General features: G+C 38.1%; 2 protein-coding genes across 5 annotated transcripts in view; both read right to left on the bottom strand.

Annotated features, from left to right (window-relative positions):
- Positions 1-17,001, bottom strand: part of LOC134793514 (methylcytosine dioxygenase TET) — a 149,224-nt gene extending 132,223 nt beyond the window's left edge. For all 4 annotated transcript variants that reach the window (XM_063765095.1, XM_063765094.1, XM_063765093.1 and 1 more), the window contains exons 1-2: positions 16,812-17,001; positions 5,195-6,982 (exon numbers count right to left, since the gene is read on the bottom strand). In XM_063765095.1, coding sequence (XP_063621165.1) covers positions 5,195-6,328 — 1,134 coding nt within the window. In that variant the 5' untranslated portion in view covers positions 6,329-6,982; positions 16,812-17,001. The remainder of the gene's footprint in view (positions 1-5,194; positions 6,983-16,811) is intronic.
- LOC134793521 (pre-rRNA-processing protein TSR1 homolog) overlaps positions 1-23,009 on the bottom strand; it is a 561,986-nt gene that overhangs the window by 109,005 nt on the left and 429,972 nt on the right. The window lies entirely within an intron of this gene.

The following is a 23,009-nucleotide window of genomic DNA, read 5'->3' on the forward strand; positions in this document are numbered from 1 at the left end:
TTTCAACGAAAGTTTCAAGTTTAGTACGAAAATACTTCAGATATGCAATATGCACAAAATGTAGACCTAATCGAAATAAAACATTGCTTTTTATAGTAAATTTATAAAACATTCGATACATAGGTATACATAACAATAACCAGGACACAACGCTATTGGCCTGTAAGCTTCATCTCGGTCTCCAAAGCCGCAAAAACTTGCTAGTACTTAGTGCTGGTCTAGCCTTTATTTTTTCTTGAAGATTTTCAGAGAACAGCACGTACACGCATTATTATAGACGGAACGAACGGCATAATCATAATAATTTATTCGTCGCAATCCATGGTATTACAGATCTAGTTACAAGACTGTTAATAGGCAATATTTTAATATAAAAGTTCTATAATATAATACAAGATTACAGTTGTCATCAAAATTCATTGACATACAGAAGTCAAATACGTTTTTAAAATGACGCAAAATGATACCAGCATAATAAAAATTGATCCCAATCAGTAAAGATGAGTCTTTAAACTTTTTTCATTTTAAGCGAGTTTTGAAGGAAGATAATACTTAAATTCGACTGTAATCGTATTATTTTAAGATAGTTTACTGCGGTTTTCAACAATAATGACCCGTAAATAACAGCAAATGAAATTTAAATGCGACGCGAGCCGATATTTATGTACCCTATTTTTTGAAATACATTTTATCTACTGGTATGCTTTCTCGTGTGCGTATATGATTTAATGTCAATATAATTGTCAAAAGCAAGAAAATCAAGCTGTCATTTTCATTTGAAGAAGTACACGTGTGCTCCGGTGTAGCCCCAACGGGCATCTGACTTGAAGAAGAATTTTGAGTGATGTCGTCAATGTATGGAAATTGTTCGAAAGTTTACATTTGAGATTGAATTTCTGTGTTGTCTTTGTGAGTAAAAATATAAATCGATAATAAATTGGTAGCTGAATTATCTAGCTTCCAAAATCATACAATAATTCAATTACTGTCAAAGAAAAAATTGTTTTGCTTCTGTCTCAAACGGAACTCCATATTTTGATTTTTTGATACTTTTAGTGTCGATTTGTAGAGAATAACAGCAAATTAAAAATATAATGGCATAAAGAGTCGGTACACGGTTTCTTCGTGAATAAATTTACGTGTAATTTAATGCAATTATCAAACATTTATTGAACAAATTATGGTTACAAAGTGAGGTCTAAATCGAAAACGTCATATACCGGCCCCTTAAATATTGTATTCGAATACGAAATGCAGTGTCAAAAGTACTTGAAAATTTCATGTAAATTGCGATATCACAAGCCATCCAAAAACCACATGGAACTGTGGCGAGTTAATGATCGAATTATTAAAGGTGAATAAATGAAAAGTAAATCAACTGAGTTTAGCGAACTGCTATCAAAATATAAAAAACCGGCGTTGACAGCTGTCATCGCCTGACAAACTCCGAATTTAGGTACCGTATATTTCCAATGTAATATTGATATACGCATAGATATTTTATATAACGCCAATTAGCACACTTAACAAATATGGTGCCCGATTCGACATAAATAGAAAAGATGAACTAAGATTTAAGTTAAACCTGCATTGAATAATCTTATATTAACCTCCAATACCTCCATGTCGGTCGGTCGAATTGGTAAGATGTTGGTTAAGCTTATCCACATTTTCATGTGAACAAGTTAAATATGTAAAGTATAACTCAATTAGAATAAAACGAAAAGGTATTACGAGATACCGTAGGTGAATGTTCAGCGTCGAGAAACAGGGTTTTCCCGCTTATTCATCCGGTGTGTAATGTGGGGGCGTGCCGTGGCCGCGACTAAATACACGTGTGTGTTTCTACACCACACTTTTAACCCTTTTATGAAGAAACACAAACTCGCTAATAAGAAAAACCTAATAAGGGTCAAAATTGTTTAGTCTTAGGGTCGGTTGCACCAAAATGTCTATCACCGTTAAAGCATTCGCAAAATTTTATTGTATGGGAAGTTTAATAGTTAATTGACGACTGACGTTGATCAGTCCGCTAATTGTCCAACTGACCCTTAATAGTATCACAAATTTAGTGTAATGATTGCCATATCCCGAAATTTGCTAAAGATTACATAAGCTATCTACGAGTATGACTGCATATCAAATACCTGTCGATTTGCTAAAGGCATTGCTACTTTTACAAAACCGAGCAAATTATCGATGGTTACAAACTTAATTTCATGAAAAAGCAAGTCAAATTTTCAGAGCTTTTACAAATCGATGCATTAACTTGCAAAATGTAAAAGAGACATGAAAAAGCCCGCAAAAGCTCGTCCGGTCGATACGTTAATGATTACATTCCTCTGGAGACACGAAGCTTTTAAAAGCTCCTAATTATCATGTTAGCCGAATTGGCTTGATTAAAAGCTTTTAAATATAATAATTACACCGACTGATGTTGCATGACTAAGAGTTTTATAAATAAGGACTTTTCAGAAATGGCGTGCGAATAATGAGCATATACTTACAACTGTCAAAACTTACATTCACGCAATCAAAAATATGCATTTTAAATATTATTAGTTTTCCCACTTTGTTTACTTTATTTAGCCATAGGTAATTTGGTCTCACTGACTTAAACAAGCTAGTGGGAATCAAAGCTTTTTGTAATGCATTTAATGCTTTTTGTAGCTTTGATTACTAGGTACTTATAAAGTAAATCAATACCTACATTTCAATACATATACCTTGAAAATTCAAATATACCGTGTGTTTTGCTATTTTGGTTACGGAACCCTAAATAAAACCGGACAACTGCGAGTCGGACTCGCCCACCGAGGGTTCCGTCTTTTTAGTATTTGTTGTTATAGCGGCAACAGAGATACATCATCTGTGAAAATTTCAACTGTCTAGCTGGGACGGTTCATGAGATGAGATATACAGACTGGTGACAGACAGACGGACAGTGGACTCATAGTAATAGGATCCCGTTTTTACCCTTTGGGTGCGGAACCCTAAAAAAAGAAGATACGATGTTTGTATCTGGGGCAATTGACTTCAAAAGTGAAAAGATGTCTGCATAAGATATAAAAAAAAACACATTCAAAGTAATGACACTAATGACTAACTTCTACCCCACATGTGGCACCCTTTAAACAAGTCATGGCATTTAATTACTCTGATATTGCAATACTGGCATTCAACTTAAAACTCACTTGGACTGTCTGTCATTCATAATCTAGCTTATTGAGTGAGTTTGAGTGCAATTGAGTGCGATGCAATGTGCAGATACAGTTAGACTAGTCATTTTTATGTACCTATATATTGACATATTAATGTAATGGTATACATGTAATACCGAGTAGGTAAGCGATAAAATATGTGAATTGACCTTAGGAAATAAACTTAAGTATGTTCTTAAGGTAAATTCACACATTTTATCGCTTACCTAATTACTAAACATTTAACTAATTTTAAAGTACCGTTAGTTTATATTCAGCTATTAAATCAGAACCCAACATATACTCTAATAATTATCAGTACCTATGCCGTGCGCATGTTTCAGTTTGGCTGGGCGATGAAGGGCGTAAGTGTTTTCTATCTAATATCAATATGTCAATGGTACAGACAAGAATAGGCCTTTGCAAATAACTTTGTAATTGAATTTCATCTTGTATATGTCAAATACCCGCTGCAGTTGAGCAAGTTCACTACCATTTAACCTAACATCTGAAATAGTGAAGCAAAAACCATAGGCAATGATAATTAGTGGCTATTGTATAAGGCAGCTGGCTCAAGGTGTTCGTTATTAGACTAGGAAATGCTGACATTTCTGCGGAATGCCGTCTCTACAGGGCTGTTACACAAAACGCACCAGCTTTGGACTAGTGTAACTCTGACCTCGGGATTTGTAATGATTATGAGCAATCGGGGATCTTATTACGTTGGACAATCTAAGCTGATGGGTAAGCTATTGGAACACAAAGCTAGCACTTAGACTAAGCTTTTTTTCTCAGCCTTATGATGAGCTACGAGAAAAATGCAACTAACAACTCTAATGAGGAAATTTGTGTTGATTACAATATTAAAATAATTGTTAATTTGTCGTTCTTGATGCTCATTTTAAATACATATATGCTTACAAAGGTAGTGTTACTTCAAAATTTAATATAGGGGCGTCTAATTTAGTTAGGTAACCAAATTATTTGGACCTCAACAATTTCGATAGGCATCAAATGTATATTTGGTAGACAGTAATAAAATTGTTCATATCACTCCATCCGGGCCATGTTGCATAACAAACTACAACTAATATTACAAGCGGAACTCCTTTTCCAAATTCACTTATTAGAAAAGGAGTTCCGCTTGTAATATTAGTTGTAGTTTATTATGCAACACGGCCCAGGTCGTAATACAAAAAAGTAAGTATAAGTTACAGCATCAAGCTTTACGGGTATTCCAAATGTAAAATCAAATAAAACCATCCAAAGTCTTATTTTAAAGGTAGCCGAAGTAGTTATCTTTTCACTTTTCTTTGACGCAGGAGTACGACGGGAGAGATAAGAGCCGCTAATATATTCGCGCGGTAATATAATTAAAACCGCGCCGGGCACGGGCCCTCAAACTGTCTAATTGCACTCGCTGTGAATGGGGTTAGACTCATAAAATTTTCTAAGCAGGACACGCGTAAATCGCCCCACTTTAATTTGTGTTTTAAACGAGAGAAGAAGTTAATTTATTGGCGGAGCAGCCGAATCGGCTAACTATTAAATTTATAGCCGCGAAGACAGAGAGTTCGGCCATTCCGAAACTCGGAACAGAGAATAAAAACTGCTCCCCGAATAATAAAAGGTGGAATTACGGCGAAACTTTCTCTTTTTCGGGATCTCTCGAATATCCACTTTCAACGCCGTGTAGTCGGATGAAATTCTGAGAATTCTAATATCTTTCGTCGAATATTCAGTCGGCTTTTTGCGTTCCCCAGCGACTTGTTTACGCAATTCGCCAATTCACGGAAAGAGACATTAGTTGTCGTTCTTGATTTTTCCCAGTACGGATATAATGTGCCATTGAAACTACGTACAGTTTTATGATTAGAGCAGATTAAGCAGGAAACGAAATTCTTAAATATTTTCTATCGTTTTGTCGATCAAAGTTCGAACAATACTACTTACGCTTTACGCTTCATACATACGAACTAGCTTCATTCCCTTACCTGTTTCTCTGAAGAGATGTCGTCTAGATCCATGGGCCCTGTGCTCATTGGTGGAGCCCCATGGAGCGGCGACTTGAAGCCGGCGGTGGACGACACAGCGGCTACCTGCCCACTGCTCTCAGACCCCATCTCCATGTTAGACCCGTCGGACTCCGAGCTGTTAGCCCGCATTTTCCGCCTCTCTTTCTTCCGGAAATCCGATCTCGTGGGTGATGACCCGTTCCCGAAACCGTTCTTCTTCTCATACCCGCTGTCTATCAACATCGGGTTCTGGAAATTACTGTGATGTAGCCCGTTCGGTGTGTACTTTTCTTGGAGAGATTTCATATCGAACGGCTCGTTTTTCAACACGTGAACTACGGTTGGACTCTGAATGTTGTGTAGTAAGCTCCCGTTTTGATGGAGGATTGTCCCATTTTGGTGTAAAATACCATTTTGAGTGGGAAAAGCATTGATCGTAGCGATATTTGGTTGGTATAGCTGTATGTGCCGGTCGTCAATGTAAGCTTGTCCGGCGGGTGCGAGCTCCCGGGCTTGCAGCGGCGCCGGGACAATGGGGTAGCTCCTGGCGTTTACTGCCGTGAGTGTATGGAATGTTGTAGCGTTGACAGGCGATAGCGTAGTAAGGGTCGTGGAGAGCGGCGTGACCTGTGCCAGGGTTGTGAGGTGCGCGGGAGACGACGGCGTCGTCAGCTGCGTGAGCTGCGTCAGCTGGCTAGGGCTGGCGCTGGGCGTGGAGCTGGCCGTGACCGGGACGGGCGTCACGCTCGGCAGCCCCGTCTCTGGTATGACGGTCGTCTCCGGGAACGTCTGGAACTGGCTCTGGAAGGACGGCAGCTTGTTGATGGGCTGCAGCGTGACGGACTGGTAGTCGAGGGGGGAGGAGAAGCCGGCGCGCAGGATGGCATCCTTGGCGCCGACGGTGATGGGCATGGACTCCCAGGGGCGGTACTGCGCTTGGCTGGCGATGACAGAGACGCCGTCACCGCGCTCGTAGTACTCCCAGCCGGGGTCGAGCAGACGCGCGTCGGCCGCGAGGATGCGCTGCTCGTTCTCGGCCATGTCTCCGACGAAGGTCGAGAAGGGCGGCAGGTGCGCGTCCTCGCCCGCTTCGCTCCGCAGCGCCTCGCTCATGGCGCCCGTCCGCGGCGGTAGCGGATCCTCATCCTCACCGCAACACAAACGCTCAACACGTAAAGTTTTACAAAAATAAGCTCTACTAAGTCTATCTCGCTATGAACACTCGCTGCACTGGAACTTGATATTTGTACTCTGACTGCCTAAAGTTAATTGGTTAAAGTCTGTCTAAATAGCACTTAAATTACGGTTATACGGCACACTGGTTTACACTACACTAATCACAATTTCGTTAATCACTAACAAATAAATATAAAAATCCCCGAGAGGCAGTTTACACACGAGTCTTAACTACGGTTTTATAAAATCTTTGGCTGAATTTTAGAAAAATGCGTCGACTGCGTTAACGATCGATAAATATTTTGTGCACTCGTTTAACGATATCTATTATTTTGGAACGTTTAAATACTGGTCGTTGATAGATTTTTCTTTCGCTCGTTTGTTCTTCTTATTGTAAATACCGATCACTTCAGACTTAAATTAATTTGTACTGTTTGGGAGTTAGCGTATACTATTTACGGTTTATCGTTAAAAGGTTTAAAAAATAGTGCTTATATTTAGATTTTAAACGAAAGATATGACTGGAGGCTTTGGTTTGTGGGTCGTCTTTTGGTGGGTGGAGCGGCGGCTAGCCGGGCGGCCTGCACCAGTCTGAAACAAACAAACAAACACATGAACAGATTATTAGTACAGATTTGGACTATGTCTTAAAAATAAAGCTGTGTCTTAAAAGTATAGGTACTTCGGTAGTCTGCTACTTTTGCAGGCTGTAAAACGGTATAAAAATCCGCAAGCCAAAAGCCATATTATTTAGAAAATTATAATAAAAGTACAATAAATCTATAACACCTATGTAACACCGATAAATAAACAATCGACCGGTTGGATTGATGAGTGTCGCGTGGCCGAACAGTTTCGATTCAATCCACATCAGCAGGCTGCCCACATCTTAATGAATCGCAGAAACAGGCATACCCTACAGGCCTACATAGTTAATCAGGTGACTTATCGATTGTTCTATCTACTCCAAAGGCGACAAAACCGCTTACAACTAACCAAAGATATTAAAAGTGGTTTTAAAAGGATATTATAACAATGAAAACATTCGCGTTTTGAACACATTAAAACATATTCGCGATTACCCAGGTTAATCGAGAATTTATTTTGTTTTCAATGGCAACAAAACCGCTTACAACTAACCAAAGATATTAAAACTTAAAAGTGGTTTTAAAAGGATATTATAACATTGAAAACATTCGCGTCTTGAACACATTAAAACATATTCGCGATTACCCCTCAGGTTAATCGCGAATTTATTTTGTTGGCGATAGACCCGGTTTTAAAAGGATATTGTCAGAAGTAAAAATATTCATTAACTAGTAATAAGAAATCAAATTTCAATTCCATTGGGAAAAGAACCAAAACCCAGCGATTATAAATATATAATAAAATAAAATAAATTAAGCTCTTCGATTGTTTACTTCCACGACTTCCTTCCTAAACAAATTCTTGGTACCTACGGAAAACCACTTTATGCGATAGACTTCAGAGTTTAAATATCGAATAGAATTCAAGCCCAGTTGAGAGGTGGCGCGAGTCGTTATTTTACGCGCCGCGTTCTTAATTTGAAATAAGAAAGGAATTGCAAGGAAATTTGCAAGTTATGGGTTGGCGCGGACATGTTTACTGGCAGAAGTGGCGCACGCGCGGTGCGCTGTTTTGAGGCGCGCAATCGATGGAATGATGACCGAATTTCGATTGTTATTGCGAATTTCTATTGTCTTCGTGATTTGTGACGATTGCAGAATGAAATCATTTATACTTTTTATTTTTAGGATAGTAGAGTTATACCAAGAAAAATCTGCAACGAAAGATAGCACACGCAGAGCAAGCGTTATTTTAAACGTCAAACTTCTATGAAATTATGATGTATAATAAGTAACACTTGCACTGCGTGCGTTATCAAAACCCAAAAGATATGTTCCCCGCATATAAGATAAAAAATGTTAATTTAGTTTTTACTAAATATTTTTTTTATACTAAGGAATACGAGTAAATAAACAAAACTACCCTTTATTCCTGTTTTGGGAAATCTGAAAAGGCTTAGGCGGAAAATCGTTAGCGGCGCTAAGGCACGCATCGAGGTCACCCCGTGACGTCACGTTATCTAGTAATGACGGGGAGCATTTGTGATACGGCATGCATGATCACGAGGTGTCATAGGTAATGCTATGTGGTATTTACCTGCAAGTATTTTTCTCAAAGTATCTACATTTACCTAGACATTTTAGTAGTACCATCTAATCTACATGTTATGCTATTACTTATGTATTCCCTTTGGATTTTTTTTTATATTACCATGTTTGTACTACTTCGAATATTTTAAGTCTACGTAATGGAATTGGTACAAATGCTTATTGTAATACAATTGGCTACTTTCCTATTAGTCAAATCAGCTTCTTTTTTAGAACTGTCAAAACGATTTGCTAATATGGAATTTATATGAAAACGTGTGTAGTGACGTCACAGTCAACTCACCTACTTTTTATACTTCTATCCGATTTATTAAATAGAAATTGTGTTTAAAAATAACTGCTATCTATGTTTCTCTAATAATGATCTGGTGCTTTATTTCGTGCACGGTGTGAAATAATTTATTTTAAGTAGAGGAAAGTACCCAATTGGCAACGGTATAAACATTAATATGTTCCTAGGTTCCTACTTCCTATTATTTCTTGTGAAAATGTTGATTCAAAGAATATGATTCTTATTTTCTATAGTTATAATTTAAATCATTCGCTACTGTAGCGAGTATAGCGCCTATTGGAAGTACCTTTACCTTGCGTACTGAAATAACCGTGATTTTCGCATCAATCTTATTTATTTTTCTGAAAATGGTCACTCACGCACACAATGTACCGATGTTTACGGTTCCATGATTTTACGTGCTCTACATTTGCAAAAGAATCTGTATATCTGTATATCAATGTGTGTGTAAATTATGAGTAGGTACCTATCTCAGCATCTTGCTAAAGAGTCCTAAGATCAATTAAACTCCAAGATGTTCTTAAAACAAACAGGAAGTCATTAGACTCATACAAAAATAAACAGTTCCATCCATTAACGGCAAGTACGTAAAGCTAACTAGATTACGGCTATATTAAATTCACAAGCTAGTTAATGAAATTTGCTAACAAGCAGGCGCGTGGGGCCACCGAGGCGGATTTCGGGAGTTGTCGTTATGACAGAAAGCCGAACATTCCAGGGACACCGAATTCGGCCGGGTTACACAGTCTAAACAAACTATAAATAGAGTTACGCCATAGTAAAGCGTCACTATTTCGGCTACACTATTTTAAGGGAACTATTTTTGATGGTTTAAAACTGTGTCTTTAACTCGAAATGATAGGTGGGTCAGTTGAATTGAACTTGACATTAGGCACTATGACATTGTTACAAGTACTGTAATAAAATAATATTTAATTTAAGGCATATGTTGTACTGTAGCAACATTATCATAGACAAGGAAATATTTATTTTTTCATAGTTCCAGCCAGTGATTTTAAAGCACTAATAGACGGACGTACTGGACCGCGACCTGTCTTGATACCAGCCAGCTTAGCTAAAAAGAAAGGCAATTGAGACCATATTATGTATGCTGGTCAAGCAGATCTTGTCAGTAAAAAAAGGCGCGAAATTCAAATTTTCTATGGGACGATATCCCTTCGCGCCTACATTTTTCAAATTTGCCGCCTTTTTCTACTGACAAGATCTGCTTGACCAGCTATAGTTATCACTTGCTTTGCTTATTTATTACAATAGAACAAAGTTACATTATACTGTAAAAAAATTGTTTTAAGTGCGACCTAGTAGAGTATTTATGTTCTGAATAGTTTTTGTCGATATAATAAATATACACAGCCATAAATTATTATTAATAAATAATTTTAAAACAACACGTTTCTGTGTCATAAGTGATAATACCCGTTACATATATGTATATTAATGAATGAAAGTAGGTAACTAACCCAACTTATAAACAGGAAAATATCCATTCAATTTAGCCTCTAAATTTAACCCTCCATTCAATAAAACGTGTTCTAAATTTAAAATGCTCTATTATTGGAATTTCAATTCCATCGGTTATTTTCAGCCAATCAGATCTATTCACGTTTTTCTAAATTTAAACACGGAATGCTTTTGCTGATAGCCTGTCTTTGACATTTCGGACTTGCACAGATTTCTATTTATATATAAACAATATCTAATAATGTAGGTACTTAGAGTGTGTGCGTGAAATGTATGGGATCCAATACATTTTACGACTCTTCTCTTTCCGCACAGACTATATTTATATATTTTTTAATATTCTTAATGGTTGAAATTGTATGCGCTTCAAGAAGGTAAATAAAATTGTGGCACGCTTGAATTTCCCCTTCTTACACTTCGGCCAAAATGAGACACTCTTCTTATAGGTCTCCTACCTGGAAAACTTTGCAAGCAATCAACCTACAAATCTAGTAGTAGACCTATGCAAAATCGACATATTTAAATTATCATTTCCTTCATCCATGCTATAAAATAATTATGTCTGAACTCCTTTCGCATTCGTCTTAAGACGGTTTTATTCAAATTTTTGATTCAAATGGTGTCGTCTTTTTTATGCAAATCCCAAGCAGCCAGTTCTAAATGGAATCAAAACAATTCCAAATTCAAGTTCAAGAAAATATTCAGCAAGCGATTGCGCCGTCAACTCCGCTAGTAATCACAAGGCAGAACTCTTTGTAGATGCGCACAAAGAGTGAACGAGAAAAAAAGATTAAAAGCTCACTCCAAACCAAACGGAACGCAGCTCTAAGCTCATGTGTGAGCGTGTGCTTACTTGGTGGAAACACTCATGTGTGCATAGGGATTCGTCTGATCCTTCCATGTGAGTGTTTTGCGAGGGTGTGTGCGCGGAGCACGATAGTATCTGGGTCTCGGTTGTCAAGGGCGACCGTACAACCGCTTGCAGCGAAAGCGTTGCGCTTTCAGCTTTGCGTTGTAATTACACGGATTATTTTTAGCATCGGATGTTGTCGCTTTTTTGTGCAATGCGCGGCGCAGCGCTGTTTAGATGTTCGGCCATCCTCGCCTGTAAACTTGAAATCGCGCCCTTGATTTCAGTTTATATGGACTAATTCGAATTTCAAATAGACGACATAAACTCGGTGAAACAAACACCGCGTGGCTGTTTCCGAGTCGTTTCAGTCTGTTGACTTTGAAAATATAATGAAGTAACTTAGTCAATAGTCAGTTGCTGTGCTACTCTGCTGGAAAAATTTGAAAATGGTGCACGAATTATTTATACTAAAACACATCTCCATGATGAACTATCATGAACATAAGTGAGGCACATATTGTGTAGTAAGCCCCAACGTAAACTTGGCAACTCGCGTTCAAAAGATTGTAGTACTCAAGCGCACGCAACACAACACAATGCATTCGTCGAGAGGGGGAGAACAGATCGATATGGTTTAGTTTTCCCGGCGTCAGAGCGACCACTTCATTTAAAAGGAACAATTTCTTCGTATGCGTGAACATTTTAATGAAATGGTCTTACCAAAATTTTAGAAAGTGTACACACATAATTAAGTTAGGACTGAAGTGGCGACAAATACTATTGAACCTTCAGGTTTTGCTGGCAATATTGCAGTGTAATTTGTGTACTTAGTGATTTTTGTTTGTTGTGTTGATGAACTCACGAATAATTTAGCCATATTTAATGCACTGGCAACTAACGCTCTCATCCTCATCATAGTATGTTTTGATTTTAATGACATTTTTGTCATTTGATGTTTTTGCAGCCACCACACTGTTACTAGTTTTTATTGAAGCTGCTGATTTTCGCTTACGAAGCTAATTCGGCTCTTTTGATTATTCTGATAGTTAGGAAACTGAATTTTGGTTAGGCGATATTTCTTGAGCCACGCCATAGAATGATTAAAATCGGCATTTAACATTTTTCTGGAGTATCAAAAGAACTTCGCTCGTAAGTGATATTTAGTCATTGTTTCGTGTTCATTCTATCTTGTCCGACCTTCAGCCCAAGTGATTTAACATTTAAATCATTTATCAGGTTGGTACTGTTTGATCAGTCTCCATCAAGCGACATTTCCTGCGCGCACCGGAAACTGATATATATCCGCTGATCATAGCTGATAATCACTGATAAGGAGATTCTTATTATTTATTCGCGTATTAGATCAGTTGCAAAACTTTATGCAATATTGTAATTTTCTCTGGTTTCCACCTTTTAACTGAGAACACCTTTTTGGATATTTCTATCTGAAAAACGGAGCCTATAGCAAGGCATCTTATACTAAGCTTCTCTCTCTCTCTTTCTTTTTCTTATTCAGATTTAATGACGTGATCTTTATTAGAAATGATGAGTCCATTTGAGTAACGTTTCCAGGAGATCTGAAAAAGAACTACATTCTCAACTAAAAAAAAATGCAATTCACAGAGTTAAAACCCAGTCGATTTCTTACCAACCCTAGTCATGGGTATTAATGGTTCTCAAAAATTCTCCAGTAGCCAGGACTTGGGCGGCAGAGCTTCAGGTTTATATCAAAGAGCCGACTGTAAACTCCCGGCGTATTCTTTACAACAATACACGTCAATTCAAAGTTCTCGCGATCCAAAACTTGTTCGTTAACAATGATTATTAAAACTTCGCCATATCCATGCATTGGAAACTTTCTCACCGCGCTGTATATTCTGGTGTAATCACACAGGATACGCACATCAGCCTGATTGCCGTGCCGGTGCCGATTTGGTTCTCGATGGGTGTTATTTGCAGATCGGCATATGACAGTTAAAGGACACGATATATAAAATAGTTGGTTCGGTATACTTTCCCAGCAGCAACGTGTAATATTTTAGTGACAAAGCTGCGAACGCTTAACGGCTTCATCCGACCGATTCAGAACGGGTATAAACCGTGACACCATCATCATCATCATGGGCTAAATTAGGACAACCTGTCGAAGTAATCAAAAGTAGGGATGTAGATTTTGATGGCTTTTCCGTTGTTCTTATTTTTATACAGATTTATGGATGCAATGAATGTCGTTAATAATCACCAGCGCAAGATGATCAAAAGCAAGATGAGGACGAAAAACAATAGGAACAAAAGAACATGAAGGTTAATCCACAATTTGATAAGGCGCGATTTCTCGATATAGAGTTACGTCCCATCCCATTCAGCCGGTTGAATAGCGCCGCAGATGTGGCGTTTTTTCACAACCATCTTTCCCACACTACCACTTTTTCTGATGCCTCAAAACTATAGCACACGTACACTGTAGCTCCTCAACTCATTGCCATGCGACTTCCACCCATAAACACCCAAGCATAAGAGCTTCGCACTTCAGATTCAATAGCAGAATTAAGTGAGCGAAACGCACTTTTGTAAACATTTTTTGTGCTCACGTCTGTCTGTGCTATCGGATGCGACATCGGAAATTGAGCATTTTTTGTACTTACACCTATGAGATGGAATTGTTTGAAGGAAGTCGCATATTACAGTGACTGTATGATTTAGTATTGTTTCCTTTACAAAACTGTAGCAGGATCGACTTCACTTCTTTAGAACTTATTGGTTTCTGTTAAGAATAATGTTATAAAATTCATTTCTGTAACAGCGTTAACTTACTATTGACATAAAAGATACCTATACACAATAAGTGTATATATTTTTGAAAAAGGTTTTGAAGAGTAACTAAATGTACGATGTTAAATATTAAACGATGTTGAAGATCGCCCATACGGGGTAGGTTTTAGTTTTGATGTTGGTCATAATAAAGCTGATCTTAACCAGCTGACCGTCACTAACATTTACGTGTCTATCAGCGTATGAGAGACAGAAATATATGTATTGTGCTTAATCCGAACTAAGTCCGTACGTAGAGATCAATATCTGGATATGCCCCTATATTTTTCTCTCTATCAGCACTGCCGATAAACTATGTATTTGCCGTAGGTACACAATTTTCTAACATTTGCCAATCGGTGGCAGAACAAGAGCATTCACCGGCGCGACTCCCCCACTCGCTAAAATATTCCCCACAATTACATTTCTACCAAAACTTTTTCCAGCAGCGCTGTTTGAACTTTCCCTAGACGAAAAGGAAAAGTATAGAGGGAAAATATATATAACTCTAGAGCAGCATAGACCTTCAGCGGTGTTCACCGTGGACGTTATGAAAACTGAAAGCGTCTTTTTAGTTTGCTCTCAAGCAATAAGAGGAGGATTATCCTTCAAGAAAGTATGAATTAACTTAAGATATTTGTGGCAATATAGAATTGGGGGTAGGATGAATGACGCTTGAGACTTTAGTACAACATCGTTTTAAAAGGTAGGTAAGCTTGGTCTACCTAGAACGTAAGCATAATATTTATAGTATTAGAAATGTAAATACAGTCATAGTAGCAATATTTTCCTATGTGCTCTACTGTAAATTCAAATTCCTAGAAACCTCCAAACATTTCAAACAACTTGTCATGTTATTTTTCTTTTAGAAATAAATACTTATGTAAAATATGTTCAGTTTCGTAGAGCTTCATCAGATTCTCCACAAAGCAAGGAAATCATTAACAATGAAAAATTCCCGAAACTAGACCGCCGTAGGAAACATAACTCGCTTGTTCAACTAAAAAGGAAGCATGTGGCATTGCACAATCCAGCCGCCGATGTACCAACAGTTAGCTCGGGCGAAATTGGCCAATTTGTTTATTTGTTTTCATTGGCCTCACTGAACTTGACTCCCCATTATCGCATTCACGGGAGGAAGGCGTATTATTTATTCGATTATTCCGTGGGACCGGGGTCTTCGCAACTTCAAGAATGATTTTTAACGTTGGCATGACCAAACTTATGTTTGCTTCTCTAATTTTCAAGTAGGTTATTCTCCTCGTTTTTGCTGATGAGAGGATCTCTGATTCATTCTAAATGGTGAATTAAATCTAAGTACATCGTAACTGTGCGAAATAGAGAAATGAAATTAATCTGCCATTCCAATGAAAATTATTTGCGAGTCCAGAAGTATTCGGAAAACATTAGTCGTCGTTTCTTTATAGTTCATCCGATAAATATTCATTTCAGGAAGGTTTGTGTAAAGCTCTTTTTCTTTGAGGCCTCTTCCTTTCCAATTTATCTTGGTTCAAGCCTGTTCCCGAATCTCTAGTCAACAAAAGTTTCGACATCTTCTACCAACGTTGTTCGCTAGCTCGAAACTAGTGGATTGAATTTAGCTCTCAAGAAAGCCAGTATATGTTGAGGGATAAAACTGACTCTCTGCTCCCTTAAGCGTACTACCTATTTCCTTAAGCTGACTTTAACTTGGGCTTCAAGTAAATTGTGCGTCAGGCTTCTAAGGCATGTTGAAATATGGTATATAGCATATGCACAAATGCTTGTCTTTAAAGACTCAAGCATTAACTTTAGACCAGGTATATACATCTAACTACATCGCATGAGTATTAATGTTTTGCAGGGCCATTGTTCTGTAATCGGGTTTTTCTTAAGGGAACCTAAATGTCGTAATGGAACTCTCAATCCCAAAATTATTCTTTTTCATCTTGGGTTCCTTTCTAAAGAGCAATTTTCTCTTTTTAAGTAGGCATAGAAAGACCATCTCTCCCTGTACTATTCTTACAGTTTTTGGCGTTTAATTTTCATTTTGCGTGATGTTTGAAGTATTTGTCCGTACATAGGCGTAGTACTTACCCCTTCAATGCACAACGGCTACTTTTAAGCCGGCATGCGTCATACAAAAACGTATCTAAGTATCTCAAAAGACTAGGCTTCGACAAATGTTTTCATAAAAAACGTCAAACCGTTAAAGGCTTAATTGATATTGTTTGTTATCACAAACATCGAGATCGATCGTTATTGCCAAAGACGGAAAAATAGTTGATCTCAGGTATCGGCAGTTGTCTCATAGTTTTATGGGAACACAATAATAGGAATCATAATAGGCAACTAATACGTGGGACTAGCGTCACTAGCCGTACGTATCAAGGCTCGACTGAGATGTAGGAAGAATAGGAACAACGGATGTGCTGGAGTACACACGTGAGGAGGACATGGCACCAGACCGTAAACAATTCAACTAAAGGAAGTGCAATCTACAGGCGCATCGATAAAAATCGACATTCTTCCCACTTTAAACTCGTGTCAATTAAGGGCTTAAATGATGTGACATCATGCAGTAGCGGCAGCAGCCGATGCGTCATGCGATGACTGCTTCGTCGCTATCGATTCGCGAAAGCACACAACGAAAGCTCCAGCGGAAGTACGCGAACGCGCACAGCGCGCTTCACGCTCCACCGCCGACAAGCTGCCTCCAACTAAAACGCACAAAAAACCAGAAGCTTCCTCGGAATCTACACTTCCACAACTCGAAAGCTCGCACAAAACTTTTCAATTCGGCGGTACCTTCTCTTGTGGCTCGATCCATGCGCCGTCTTCTTTCGCCGCCTCGGTAACACAAAACGGTTCGAAGGACGCGAAAAATAAACAAAAAGGGAATCGGAGTTCGCGATCGCGTCAGTTGCGCGTGTGTAGCTTCGCGCGGGGATGTGGTGCGCGTGTAAGCGCGGCGCGGTACGGCGGCGGACTGGCGCGCGCGGCGCTCGCGGGCCGGGGAGGGCGCCGCAGCTGCCGCGGCGGCCAATGGCGGGCGGTCACGTGACGCCGCACGCACCCCGCGCCGCGCACGCTTGTTTACAAATAATAATAATAGGCGCCGCTACAGCTACGCGCTACGAGCTACGCACAGCTGTCGTTGCATTTGGCGGGATTCGATTCGGTACCGGCTTCGATCTGTTTACGGAGCTTTCGCGTCTCTATCGATCCACGCGCTTTTACAAATTAAACGCGCCGTGTTTGCCGGCGGAAGGTCCGTACTTTCCTTAACCTAAAAAAGGGTTGGTGTATAATAAAATTATTCTGCAATTTTAGCGGAGAGGGTGCGACATTCATCCCTATTCGCGACAGGTTGATGTTTCCGATTGTTTTGCGTTCAGGATGTAAGGTGCGAGGAGGGTGATTGGTGAACCCCAGACCCCAGTGCGTTCCCCTCGTATCTGAGGAACTAGAGGTGGACCACTTGACAAACGGTAATAATTGATACACACCGTATTTAGGTCTGCACAGGTGGGCTAGTCCCCTCTTCACACCTTCCTTGAACTTTACTGGGATGATAAGGCGAGAAGCCGCTTCTTCCTACTTGTTACAAGGGTTATTTATTGTCAAAGGGGATGAGTAGTGCCGTAGTATTGTTTAAAAAAGACGTCCATGCAGCGTCGTTCCTATAGACTTAGTAATTACTGTTCGCGCAATATACAATACACTCACAATGCATTTTGGACAAATTTTCGCCATAAGTGTATTGGGCATTTTTAATTGCACACCAGGTGCAGTAGGTACATAAAGGTTATGTAGCAGTATAGGTAATTATATAGGTAACTACAGATTGGCCCATTACTATTCTTTACTATCTTACCTTTTTAATGTACTTTATGGGGAACCATAAAATTCCCTCCCCTAGCAAACGGAAAAGTAACAAAATGTAATCATAAATTTATAAACCTAATTGTTACAAATAAGCTAAACTACAATGTATATTTAGAGAGATAATATGTTTAATAAAGGTCGATTTACCATTAGGCAATTAAACGGTGAAAATTAATATATGGCGACCTGCTGAAAGTTTGATTACGACCAAGTTAAATAATATCACAATAAAATGTATTTAATGACTCATTAAAAGCTCATTAATGGTGACGCAGTAATAGGACCCAAGTATTAATTGCCAAGTGCTCCATTTCAATCTACTTGTCGGCCAATTGTTGTGTGCCATTAAAACGGAATCACAATAATTAGCTTCAATGAATTGTAAAATATAGAATACTAGCGACCCGCTCCGGCTTCGCACGGGTTAACAAATTATACACCTTCCTCAAGAATCAGTCTATAGATAGGTGAAAACCGCATCAAAATCCGTTCAGTAGTTTTTGAGTTTATCGCGAACAATCATACAAACACACAAACAGACAGACGCGGCGGGGGAGTTTGTTTTATAAGGTGTAGTGATGATAGTAGAGCCTTACCGTATGCAGTCGACTTACTCGGTTATGTCGTTTTAAATCTTGATTTCAGTAACACATGATATATTTTCCAAATAATATTGAGATAATATTGCAATTTATTCTTCTTCTTCCTCGCGTTATCCCGGCATTTTGCCACGGCTCATGGGAGCGTAGGGTCCGCTTGACAACTAATCCCAAGAATTGACGTAGGCACTACTTTTTACGAAAGCGACTGCCATCTAACCTTCCAACCCAGAGGTGAAACTAGGCCTTATAGGGGATAGGGATTAGTCCGGTTTCCTCACGATGTTTTCCTTCACCGAAAAGCGACTGGTAAATATCAAATGATATTTCGTACATAAGTTCCGAGAAACTCATTGGTACGAGCCGGGGTTTGAACCCGCGACCACCGGATTGCAATTCGCACGCTCTTACCGCTAGGCCAAATAATATTGCAATTTATTGAGTGTATGAATATTCTTTATCTGCATTTTCACTTGGGCATAAGGAAATGGAAAATAATTAATTAATAACATAGATTAATAATGACTTCTTCATTTTAACTGCTTATTCGAGAAATGACAATGTTGATGTTATTGACAGCTATGTCAGTGATGTCAAAACAAATTCAAAACCCGTCCAAAAGCCACTGTTTTACCGCTAGAGTCATATAATCTACCTAATACCGCTACCGCGAACATTGAAAATCAAGAATTTCGTTATCTGCCTCTCTATCGCTCATTGCTTTTCTTCATTCGAGCTATAGAGAGGTAGATGACGTATTTTCAATGTTCGTGGTAGGCCCTCTGACGAGTCTGACGCAGTGGCCAAAGCCAAGAAGCGTTAGACCAAGAAAAGTCTGCAACGATTTTCATAGCACACGCAGTGCAAGAACTTTTCTTGGTCTAATTCTACTTACCTAATTGCGATTTAGCGAGATGGTAAATGCAGTCAGCAATTCAGCATCCTTAGCATGTCGTAGGGGCCCATTTATTGTGTATTATGTTTAGTTAGATATACTTTAATATTTTAATTTAGTTAATATTAAAAACTAAAATGCACGTGCCTCCATGCAGTAGTTTGTAATCCAGTTCCAAACTGTACCTACGGAGGCTACGGAAGATATGTTAGCCCTGGAAGTAAATCATTTTTTTTTCCATATGGATCCATTTTTACTCTGGTTTACTGGTTTGCTATAAGTATAATGCGACATAAAATAGTATAAATGAAATAAAATGGAATTTATAAATTTCCCTAAGTTAGGTACTATAATATTGTTGCCATGTTTAAGCATTTTACGTCAAAAATGTGACAGTTACGTGAAGTGGCGCCCTCAATAATTTCTACAATTTCTTGTCGTACTATAGCCCAAACTACAGCTAAATGAGATTTATGTGAGCGTAATATTCGCCAACAAAGGACGAGCATTTTAGATTGGTTGAACTCTATGTACTTCAAAGGGTCATTTTGAAATAAAAATAAATGGTTCCTCATACCTACATCCAAAATATATCCTATTTAAACAACAAAGTTCTAAGGTAACATTAACAACATCAAAATTCAGCACATGAGGACGTTCTTGTTTTATTTTCATCAAAAATGTTTGTATGCTTTTTGGCGATTGAATAGAGTCTGTTCGGAAAGAGAAGAGTCGTGGAATGTATTGGGCCCCATACATTCCACGACTCTTCTCTTTCCGCACAGACTCTACAAATGAATTACTTATTAGAAAAAATGACGTAAATTCGTTGAATCAATGTTGAATCCCTGCTTGTTTATAAAGTTATTCTCAACAGTCTAGCAAGGCATCAAATATTGCATCAACTAAGTGGAAGTGTAGTTGTCACCCGCACCCCGCGGCTGGATATGAAAAATGACACTTCCAAACCACGCCGGCGCCCAATCGCTCCTCACACCAAATTATATTACAGAAAATAAATTTACGACAACAATATATCCACTAGTAGAAAGCTTGACAAGAGACTAGAATTAAACTATTGTGTCGCATATACGCGCATAATAGATTGTAGTTTCGTAATAGTTTTTGATCGTGGTGAAAGAAACATGTCACGTCGCAATCACACCTTGCGAATTTATGTATAGGTTAAATTAAATAACAATCAACTTTAATTTACTATAGTTAACGTTTGGAGACAACTGTTCAGTAAATCTTGTTAGTTATTTGTAAATTCTGCACAACCTGCTTTAAAAAGTTCCGTCATATGTCTAAATTGTAAATACTTTATACTTAAATTAAGCATTGTAATATAATAATTTTAGTTCATTAAAATCGATTAGACTTAAATAGGTTAACTCCTTGTCAACCGCCTTAAATCAACTAGATATATTTTTTTTACAAAAATCTACCGTCTTTGGACCTGCGTGCGGAATAAGAAGACATTTTAACTTTTTATGACCCTTAACTTGATTTGACAATTATTTTACGTCCGGTACTCTCATCTCGGGCACACAAATACTTAGGTACATGCATGTATGAGCGAGAAAGTTAGACTTTTTTGAAAGCGAAGCTCTTGATTTTGGCGCTCATTATATTAGAATTCTCACATTTAATAATATATATTCATAAAATTCCTGCTTATTTTAATATATTATAATATATTATATATAATAGTAAAGGTATACCTTTACTAGGTCAGCTTCGTGAATTGACTAGTCGCCCCGTCGTTGAAAATTTACATATTGATAATGTATGGGTCGGAGAATGACGTAAGTCTGCTTGTTATTCCGAGAAAAGCCTATGTATTCCCTAGGTAAGTAGTTAGCTACCTAGTCTGTATGACTAAGGGTTAAAAAACAAGTATTTATTCTAAATACATGAGAGAAGGTAGGAGGCCTGTGCCCAGCAGTGGGACGTAAGTGGGATTTATCTTTTAATTGTTGTAATCATTCTGAGCTCCATTACCTGAGCTTATATAAAATATTTATTTAATAAAAAACATTTTAAAGCGATTTGAAGTTAGGTAGACCTTATTACCCTCAGGTACCTTATACATATATGCTGAGTTATTGTTATTATCATTCTAATAGGGTAGAGTCAGACCAAGCTAACTCTTCACGGCATTTATAATGACAAAGTGTGATAATGTCATTATTAATGACAAAGGACCCCCCAAGTAGCACAGATTAGCTGTATAGCAGCCGCATAATGAGGTACGAATATGCTTGAAGCTGGAATATAAAAGCTGCATAAGAGCTGTATAAGCGTCTTTTCAGCTTTTATAACTCTTAAATGGGCACAAATTAGGCAGCCTTAAGTTCACATAGCTACTTAAGAGCGTTGTAGCAGCAATTTAACGGAATTATAAGGGGTAACAGGAGTTATAAGAGGTGTATATTGACTGGGTAAGAGACCACCAGTTACCCTTTATTCAGCTAATATGTCACATGTGCGCCCTAATACCGGGAAAGATTGACGTTGGGCTGAATAAAAGATAATTAATAACATACTTTTACACCTCTGCCTTAAAAATCAGCTATTAAATTTTGTATAGTGACGACGAACGCAGAGGTGAACATATTTATATTGAAGCAAAAACGTTAAGCGCAACGACACCATAAGTCATTTTGTTAAAGTGTTTAGTTAAATGTTATGTTTTATATATTAATGCGAGAAAGATGTTTGGGAATGCAAGTTTATTGACATTATATATATACATTATCTAAGAAAATTTCAGTGCGCCACGAAAATAATCAGTATTTATTTAAATTAATGATATAAATAAGCTATGTGTAAAAACTATTTCAGTGGTTTGGACAGAATTATGAGATAAAAAGTTAATAATACGTTATAGGAAGTACTAAACTAATGATTTAGGTTAAGAACTCAGGCACAAAACCTTATTGTTACCCTTAAAAGTTGGAAAAGCAATTTCAATTTTATAGGTTATATACAATAAAATGGCGGTCAATGTTAAAAAGCAACGTGAACCGTTAAAATTCTTATATGCAGCATACGACTGTTATATATCTGATAAAGATACTTAAGTGAACCACTATAAAGTCCAAGTCGTTATTTCGATACACTAGTGAACCTCTAAACAGTTATAAGGCATCTTGTGAACGTTTTAACAGCCGCTATGCAGACAGTCCCAATGGCAGTATAATAGGCTGCTTAGCGGTAAACATGTTCAGCGCTAAGCCGTATTATGCGCCACATGTGTTCGATTATACGTCTATTGGTTTCATAATAGTTCACTCGTTCTCCCTTATAATAAGTCAGCGAAATAAAAGCTGTTTTAGCGGTAAACATGTTCAGCGATAAGCTGTATTATGCGCCCCATGTGTTCCATTATACGTCTATTGGCTTCATAATAGTTCATTCGTGCTTCCTCAAAAAGTCAGAATAATAAAAGCTGCTTAGCGGTAAACATGTTCAGCTATAAGCTGTATTATGCGCCCCATGTGTTCCATTTATACGTCTATTGGCTTCATATTAGTTCACTCGTGCTCCCTTAAAAGTCAGCGTAATAAAAGCTGCTTAGCGGTAAACATGTTCAGCGATAAGCTGTATTATGTGCCAAGT

This window comes from Cydia splendana, chromosome 9 (genome assembly GCF_910591565.1).
Source record: "Cydia splendana chromosome 9, ilCydSple1.2, whole genome shotgun sequence".
NCBI classification, from domain to species: domain Eukaryota; kingdom Metazoa; phylum Arthropoda; class Insecta; order Lepidoptera; family Tortricidae; genus Cydia; species Cydia splendana.